The sequence below is a fragment of the Lygodium microphyllum genome, chromosome 8 (assembly GCF_053477565.2).
Source record: "Lygodium microphyllum isolate KBCC chromosome 8, Lygodium_microphyllum_v1.1.10, whole genome shotgun sequence".
In the NCBI taxonomy this organism is placed as follows: Eukaryota; Viridiplantae; Streptophyta; class Polypodiopsida; order Schizaeales; family Lygodiaceae; genus Lygodium; species Lygodium microphyllum.
Genome location: NC_141142.1, coordinates 57,313,134 through 57,322,631, shown reverse-complemented (window position 1 = coordinate 57,322,631; position 9,498 = coordinate 57,313,134). Strand labels below are relative to the sequence as shown.

The following is a 9,498-nucleotide window of genomic DNA, read 5'->3' as shown; positions in this document are numbered from 1 at the left end:
CTTGCAAGGGTGAGTATTTTACTATTGCTCTTAAATTAACCATGAGCTATAGACCAATTCATGCAAGGCATGCATGAAAACCTATAAGGTTTTTAATCCAAACATGTTCTTGTATACACTTATATAGGGAATTTTTACATAACTTAAGAAATAGTCTATATTGACCTTTAATTCCCTACTATTAGATGTGGGGAATGTCATTCCCTAGTTGTATATATGGAATACATGCATACAAACATAGGAAATATTGCAACATTTCCTACATTTTACAAGATTTCCTATATAGGGATTGACTAAAAGTCCCTTGTGTATAACTCTAGTGGTGCAGCGTAGGAGCGAGATCAAAGCGAGAGAACGAGATTTCACCAACATTAATCTACATAGACCCGACCAGCGACACATCGTCCATTCCATTCCACCTGATCAGCAGGAATGAGAACTCATATCCATCTATGAAGCCAGGTAATGAGCAGGATTGATATTCGATTTTAGAAAGAATGTCAGAACTTTTCTTTCTTTGGAAATAATATTCTGTTTACATGAAGGAGGACAAGGCTCCACCGACAATTCCGCAGAGACTCTGAGAAGCCAGTAAGGTGTGCAATGAATTAGGAAGTCTAGGTGCATTGGTGCGGTGCGACACCAAGCCTAGCACCGGCTGCGTCGTAGAGAATGCGGAAGCCTTGCTGTTGGACGTTGCCGATGATGGAGAAGGACATGGCATCAGGGGCAGGGGCGAACGCGAGACATAGCTTCCTCGTGGACGGGGGGCTTCCGTCCGCGGTGCTCGCCCAGTCGTCCAGCCAGACGAGGACATTGGAGGGAGGTAGCTCGAGGTCGAGGCCACCTGCAAAGTGAAGCACGACGCGTGGAATAGGGAGAGGCTGATCGTGCTGACGTTGAGCACGTAGCTGGATGTGGGTGGTGTCGAAGCAGGTGTCGAGGAAGGATCCACTGTCAACAGGCGACGGGTGGCCAAGGTGCGGCGCGGCTTCACGGACAAAGGCGGTGCGAAGAGCCGCATAAGCAGCAGGGGGAAGGCGGGAGATGGCGACTTCGGAGTCGAGGATGACACCGCCACCGCCGGTGCGACTGTCGATTTGGAAGGCGGAGGGGGCGATGGGGAGGAGGGAGGAGCCAACGGTGATGCCGGTGAGAGAGACGTAGTAGAAGGTCCGGAGAGCGGGATCGGGGTGAAGGAGAAGTGGTGTATAGCGGAGACCAAGTAGAGCTGCTGGGCTAATTGCTGCTGATCCAAGTACGAGGCTACCTGTAGCCGCGGCCCTTGCAACTGATGGGCCTATAAGAGTTGAGGGTATCCGTCTGGGAGGGAGGCAGTAGGAGAAGGTGGGTCTGTGATTGCGATCCGCGCTGAGCTGCGACGCAAGGGCGAGTGGGCCGCGTGCAAGACCTACGATTCCCGCCGCACCTCCAAAGATGCCCGTGTTGTCGTGGCCGCAGCCCAGCAGCACTTCAACGGCCTGCTTGCTGTTGTTGTTCAAGCCAGTGATGGCCTCCATGACCAAGCTTCCTGCGGTGGAAGAGCCGTCTGCATAGTCCACCTTGTAGGCGCAGTTGGAAGTGCCCGCATAGCATGAGCCAACGAGCCCTGTCGTGAATCGGCGATGGCACACAGGCGACTTGCAGGAGACGTTGCGCAGGGTGGCAGAGGCGGAGGGGTCGAAGAGGGAAGGGTCCACCTGCGGGATGCACGACTTGCCGCCGCAGGGCTTGCACTGGATCCACGACAGCTCACTGCCCGTGTCGAGGGACATGTAATTATGGTAGCCCCCGCCCAACGCAAGCCTGACGAAATAATCCCCACTTCCCGAGAGTTTCAAGGCAGGTACCACCTCAGCTAGCTGCTGGCGCGCTGCGGTGGCAGCACCGCCTACAAGAATACCCAGGAGGGACTGAACACGGGCCTCGTCCCTTTCCAGGCGCTTACAGCCATGGTCCACCCTCAACACTAACTCCCACGGGGTCATAATGACCTCGGGGAGTTGGGATCAACGGCTCACGTTGATCCCCCTCCTCACGACTATGCGCCATCGTTGATCCCACGAGGATTAAACCCATCCTCAATTGGTCGTCCCGCCCGAGATCATAAACCAGACCTCCCCGGAAAAGTGCGCCGTTGATTGGCAGTCTCCTACGTGTCCGGCATGCGAACTGGAGCGCCTTAACTCCTCATTATTGGAGGGCCCCGCAGAATGTGCCGCCGCCGTTGATCAGGGTGTTATCAACCCCTGGGAACATGCGAAGTGCCAGATCACCTCCCGCCCTGCGGTTATCCCACCCTGCGGCTCATCCCTGCGGCTCTCTCTCTCTCGTGCCCTGCGGCTCCCTGCGGCTCTCCCTCCCGCCCTGCGGTTATCTCGTACCCTGCGGCTCTCCCGCTCTCTCGTACCCTGCGGCACCCTGCGGCTCTCCCTCCCGCCCTGCGGCTCTGCCTCCCGCCCTGCGGTTCACTCCCAGCACCCTGCGACCCTCGCCCAGCGAGCTCCCGCCCAGCGAGCTCCCACCACCCTGCGGCTCAACCACCACGGGGTTCATCCCTCCCGCCCAGCAAGCTCCTAGCACCCTGCGGCTCCCGCCCAGCGAGCTCCCACCACCCTGCGCACATCCATCAGCACACGAATGGCCTCGTGAGCTCCCAGCCGACGACTTCATCCCTCGGCTCTCTGCGGCTGGTTGCCTCCTAGCTCGGTGGCTTCATACCAACTCGGCAGTTGGTTTGGGTGTTTCGAGACCCACCCACGGACCCATTCGGACGCGAGCTGGTCTTCATCCACGTCAGCAACTCCCAAGTCCACGATTGTGTCTCCCAGAGTGCGCATCCCATGCCCATTCGGATGCGTGCTGGTCTTTATCCACCGTCTTGTATGCGCCTCCGTCTTGTATGCACCTCCGCCTTCATTCCTCCCACAGTCGGTGAGACCGTGACTCAGGAGGCTGCAGTGTGACCGTGACTCAAGAGGTTGCAACATCTCGGGAGGCCCAATCGTCTTCATCAGCGTGACGCGTGTGTGGGAGGCACTATCTCCCATCTCAGGCTCAATCCTTTTGTAATATTTCACAACAATCTCTAAATAATGCTCTTTGGATGCATAACTCCTGTTGGAAGAGTTTGTTGATTATTATCTAGGTTGCTAACGTCGCAATCATTTTGCAATAACCATATGTGCTCTGTCGCAATCATTTTGCAATAACCATATGTGCTCTGTCTGATACGTGTCCGCGCCTAAGTGTGATAATCATGCATGCATTTCCTTTAAGCTTGTATATTCGATTGATGTATAATGTATACTGTGGCTAACATAAATATGAACCCAATAAATGAATGTGAGAATAACAAAGGGAGTTACAACTCTATTTATGTCACTAAGCTTACAATCATTGACTTAGCATTCAACCTCTTTTGAACCAAGCCACTTTGTGGAGAATGGGTTGCACTAAGAATTTAAGATAACCAAAAAGGAAAGCTAAATCAAATTCAAGTTTCTAAGATAAACTATGATGCATGTGCAAATTGTGAAAGTGGTTTTGGGCTCAAGCTTTGAAGAGGTCACAACTACATGTTTTCATAATTTAATTATTCAAGCACTGCTTTCCTTTTTGTTTTTCTAAGAAAATTAATGGTCTTAGATTTAAGTAGCTATTGGTACACCACAATAAATTAGCTCTACTTCTCTAAAGTTTGGGCAAGAGATAATACCCTTGCCAATTACATGTGGTTGTAGAACCTCAATCTTGGTTCCAGCTACATTAATGAGACTATCCTTGATGTAGTTGCAAGCCCACCGATCATCACTTTTAGCTTTTTCCATGCCCCAAAATCTACTAAATGGTCAAATTTGGCAATTATACATGTGCAAAGCACTCTATATAGGTCAAATTTGGGGAGTATTGGGAATGGTATGAATGTGTTGAGTCTCAATCCTTCGCAAAAATTATTGATTGGAATCCTATAAGAAGCCCAATAACCATGTTACAATGTCAAAATATATATTTGCACTAGGAATAATAACGCAAGGCACTAGTACTTGGAAGTGTTGTAGTGACGTGATAGCTTGGTGAAGAATTGTTGATACTCTACCAATTTTTTGAATAGAGCTTTTTTATTGTTACTAAATTGAACACATCTAATCGTTAGATTGGATGTGGCATCCACCATTGGTCATAAATCATGACATATTCTATATTTGGTCTTTCATCAAGCATGTCCACAAAAGTTTAGTAGGTTATCAACTTCTATATTTTTTCATCGAGCATATTCTATATTTTTTTATGGATCATCCAATGGTTATCAACTTCTCACTTTTTGTTGTTTTGTTACATGGATTATCCAATGGTTATGAGTAGGTGCGCACGCTTTCACCTCTGGCAAATGGCTCCACGCACTCGCAGCCATTCTTCGTCGGATGTCCATTTACGAAAAAATACCAGAGTAAGATGCCCTTTTTAATATTTGTTTAGGGTTTTCTTAACGTTCATTTTTTATTTCTCACATATTGTGTACTTCCGTTTCTTTTTTTTTAGGTTGCATCATCTCCTCGACGTACTCGTAGAGGGGCTCCGGCGGCAGGCACGTCTCAGACATCCTTTGAAAGAGAAGTGCCGAGCTACTCCCAGGTAAGTGTTTATCCTACTTTCCGTTGTTAGTAAGCATACTCCTAAGATGTGATACTTATAAATAGAATGTCACTTTGCATAGGAAAACCCACCATACATTGAGATCACACTAGCGGATGGGTCTCTTGCCCGTCAATGCCGTGTTGACATTCTTTGTCCGAAAAGACATGTCAACATTAAGAGACGGGCAAGGATGATACAGCATCTGAAGGATGAGCATGGTATCCATTACGATATTCCATGTCGAAAGACTGGCCGTCCCATAGGCGCACAACATGCTAGTCATCCTGTTGGTGCTTGGCACCGCCAGGCAGAGTCTCGTTTCTCTAACCTTGAACGAAAGCTGAGTTTGGCCCGAAGTAAGTATGAGAAGACTCAGCATGCTAGAGCGAGCTCATTATGGGACTTACTCGAAGATGCTGAGCGTACCATGGACAGGCAGGAGTATGTGGAGGCATTTGTGAATAGACAAATGAGCAAATATGACTCCAAACGAGATGAGTGTGTGCGGAGAACGCAGAGTCGAATAGCGGATGGGTACCAAAAACATGTAAGTCTCTAACCTAATATTGTTTGTTCTTCTGTAGTGTCATATGCAAATGCAATTTAATTACCTTGGCCTTAAGTTTATCATTTTTTAAATATGTAAATACACTCACACGTTGCTTTTTTTAGAAACGACCTCGCACACGAGATGAGGAGGATGTGCCCCATATTGATGATGAGGGTCAGGTCCTAGACCACCATGCGGAGTTGCAAATAGTGGAGCGAAACTCCCAGATGGACTTGGATAGCTTATTGCAGGCTGGTCCTCCATCCACCGGCGATGTTATGGACTCCCAGGTTAGTTTTTCACAATTTTGTGGCTTTTGGTTATGGTTATGGTTCAGGTTAGTTTATGGGCATTGTGTGGTTAGAATTACGTTCATGGTTATTGTTTATGGGCATTGTATAGTTCATGGGCATTGTGTAGTTAGGTTATGGTTATGGTAATCGTTTATGCTTATGGTTCTGGTCATGGCATTGTTGGTTGTGTAGCTTATTATGGTTATTGTTTAAGGTTATGGTTATGGCATTGTTTATGTTTATGGCTATGGGCATTGTGTAGTTAGGATTATGGTTATGGTTATTGTTTATGCTTACCGACTTTGACATTGTTTATGGTTATGGTTATGTTTGTGGCTATAGGCATTGTTGTGTTTATGGCTATGTTTAGGGTTATGGTTATGTTTATGGGCATGTTTGTTGTGTTTATGGCTATGTTTATGGTTATGTTTATGCTTATGGTTATGTTTATGGGCATGTTTATGGTTATGTTTATGCTTATGGTTATGTTTATGGTTATGCTTATGGTTATGCTTATGGTTATGTTTATGGCTATGTTTAGGGTTATGGTTATGTTTATGGGCATGTTTGTTGTGTTTATGGCTATGTTTATGGTTATGTTTATGCTTATGGTTATGGCATTTTTTAGGGTTTAGGGTTATGTTTATGGGCATGTTTGTTGTGTTTATGGCTATGTTTATGGTTATGGTCATGTTTATGGCTATGTTTATGGTTATGCTCATGCTTATGGTTATGGCATTGTTTATGGTTATGGTTATGTTTAAGGGCATGTTCGTTGTGTTTATGGCTATGTTTAGGGTTATGGTTATGTTTATGGGCATGTTTGTTGTGTTTATGGCTATGTTTAGGGTTATGGTTATGTTTATGGGCATGTTTGTTGTGTTTATGGCTATGTTTATGGTTATGTTTATGCTTATGGTTATGTTTATGGGCATGTTTATGGTTATGTTTATGCGTATGGTTATGCTTATGGTTATGCTTATGGTTATGCTTATGGTTATGTTTATGGCTATGTTTAGGGTTATGGTTATGTTTATGGGCATGTTTGTTGTGCTTATGGCTATGTTTATGGTTATGTTTATGCTTATGGTTATGGCATTTTTTAGGGTTTAGGGTTATGTTTATGGGCATGTTTGTTGTGTTTATGGCTATGTTTATGGTTATGGTCATGTTTATGGCTATGTTTATGGTTATGTTCATGCTTATGGTTATGGCATTGTTTATGGTTATGGTTATGTTTAAGGGCATGTTCGTTGTGTTTATGGCTATGTTTAGGGTTATGGTTATGTTTATGGGCATGTTTGTTGTGTTTATGGCTATGTTTAGGGTTATGGTTATGTTTATGGGCATGTTTGTTGTGTTTATGGCTATGTTTATGGTTATGTTTATGCTTATGGTTATGGCATTGTTTAGGGTTTAGGGTTATTGTTATGGGCATTATATGGTTATTGTTATGTGTATTTTATGGTTATGGTTATTGTTTATGTGTATTTTATGTTTATGGTTATTGTTATGTATATTATGTTTATGGCATTGTTTATGGTTATTGTTATGGCATTGTAGGGCGAGGGGAGTAAGCCCTTCACGTCGCTCCTCCTATCACCTCGACCCACCCCTATCACCATCTCCTCCCCTCTTGAGTATCCAAGTGATGCTTCACATTGCATATTCACCATTGGATGCAATTCGGTTGACACCAAGGTGAATTGCTCTCCCGCCAAGATGAAGGGGCAAAAAAGTGCCACCTCAAGGTGCGTTTTTTTTAAATCCAATGCTTTCATTGTGTTGTATTTCTTGTACTTTTGATTGGTTGCATTGTGTGTGGTTGTTTTTTGGTATTATTTTAGGTTAGAGACTTCCGCAAATATCGAGTTCGTGTCTCTATGCTCAAAGCTCCGTGTGGATGTCGACCGGGCTTTGTTGGATGCATTGCGGTGCGTGAAGGAGGCATCCACCCGTACCATGAATTTGTTCGCCATGTAAGTTTGTTAAACTAGTTATAGCTCTATTGGTTGTTGCCTGATGATTAGGACTAGGGGTTTTGTTGTTCTGCTGAACTAATTTGTGCTTTTATTCATAGTTGGTTATTGTTATTGTTATGGTTATGGTTATTTTATGGTTATGGTTATTGTTATTTTATGATTATGGTTCTTGTTATTTTATGGTTATGGTTATTGTTATGTGTATTTTATGGTTATGGTTATTTCATAGTTGGATGGAGTATTTGATGCCGAGAGAGCACGTCCATGATGTATGCTTTGTGGATAGTCTGTGGTTTCCATACATCAATATGGTTGAGCCACAAGACGATAGTGTTTCGTTGAGGAATTACTTTGATAGTTGTGATCCCACGATGTCCACCTTTATCTTTCTGCCTGTGCTTGAGAGGTTAGTAGTCCCTTTATGCATACTTATTGTAAATGCTTTATCATAGCCCTTTGATGCGCTAGTTTTAATAGCATTCTTTGATGTGCAGGTCACATTGGTCTCTTTTTGTGGTCTTCAACCCTTTGCTAAGAAGGGTTGAAAAATTACCTCAAGATCATGGAGCCATCCTATGCCTTGACTCCTTGGAGTACACTGATTTCACGGCATGTCTACCTTATGTGCACAGGTATCGTAATATTCTATATGCACCCATGCTTTACGTTGTGTCACATATGTATTATGTTTATCTCTTTTGTGTCTATGTTTCAGGGCCGTGTTTGCACTATCAAGGCTTTGTACTGACCCAATATGCGCAAGGTTTTTATCGGACGTGGAGAAAATGAAGCTCATCCACATTAAGGTATGTACTAAGAATGTGGCAGTACTACTGACACTTAGGGATGTAACATAGAGAAGTTAACATAAAGATGTAACACTTAGAGATGTAACATAGAGAACTAATAATCCCTTTTCGCAGGCCCCTCAACAGACAAATGCGGTCGATTGTGGATTTTATGTGATGGCTTTCATAAGACTACTCATCGAGGGTGGTGTGGTTGGGAAACCAACCAAAAACTGGGTAAGCCTATACTGGTATAAGTGCTTTTGCTATGCGACTTTGAATGGTCTTGTGTGCATACGTCAATCCATAATCAACTTTTTGTATTGCAGTTAACTAGAAAATGGTTCAATGCCACCTACATTACCACTTTGAAGGAGGACCTTTACCAGTGGGCGCTTGGAGTGTTGGAGCGGTGATCTTGTGTGGTTTTAGTCAATTTGTGACATTTAGCTAGATTGTGGCAGTCATGGACTTATGGTCTCACTTATGGTCATGAACTTGGTTTGTGGCAGACATGTACTAAGATTTGAATTCATGGTTCTTTTTGAAATCATGCATCTTTTTGCACTTTTTCTGATTCTTTGTGTGGTATAGAAATCATTAATTGATCTTATCTCAATGTTACTAATCTCACGATTCAATGTTACTAATCTCACGATTTAATGTTACCAATCTAACGATTTCATTGCACCATAGCACTTCATTACATTATTCCATAGGATTCTTTGTTTAGAAATCATTAATTGATCTTATCTCTCTCTCTCTCTCTCTCAAATTGACCATAGTATCATGAATTGAACTCATAAACATTTGCTTATTTGGTTGTGTAGTCACCAATGATTCAATGTTACTAATCTCACGATTTAATGCTACTAATCTCATGATTTCATTGCACCATAGTATTGCGGTTACATTATTCCATGGGATGTGTGGTTCAACTTGCTTTATCACATGTGTCAACTATGCTTCCCAACAATGCACCCATCATTACTAACTTAAGCTATCAATATTTGCGCAACTCTTTAAATATGAGAGCATGTCACATCTGGATTACATGAACATGCAGTGATAAGAAATAACCTGTTGGATGTGTTGCCAAATATGCACACTAATTTCTAATTAGTAAAATCATATAATTATCCAATACGACACTACCATAAAATCCAAAACACCACCATAAAAACTAGCTAATTCCAGCAAATAGAGCAAGATAAAATCCAGGAGAACGTTATCCATTAGATGGAGAA

At 43.8% G+C, this 9,498-nt stretch overlaps 1 protein-coding gene across 1 annotated transcript; it reads right to left on the bottom strand.

The window, feature by feature from the left end:
* Positions 1 to 617: 617 nt before the first annotated feature.
* Positions 618 to 1,520, bottom strand: LOC148032327 (aspartyl protease family protein 2-like). The gene has a single exon (XM_087683920.1). The coding sequence runs from the start codon at positions 1,518 to 1,520 to the stop codon at positions 618 to 620; it is 903 nt and encodes a 300-aa protein (XP_087540046.1).
* Between the last annotated feature and the right edge of the window lie 7,978 nt (positions 1,521 to 9,498).

Coding starts and splice junctions, on each gene's coding strand:
- LOC148032327 (XM_087683920.1), bottom strand. CDS start 1,520: ATGGAGGCCATCACTGGCTTGAACAACAACAGCAAGCAGGCCGTTGAA.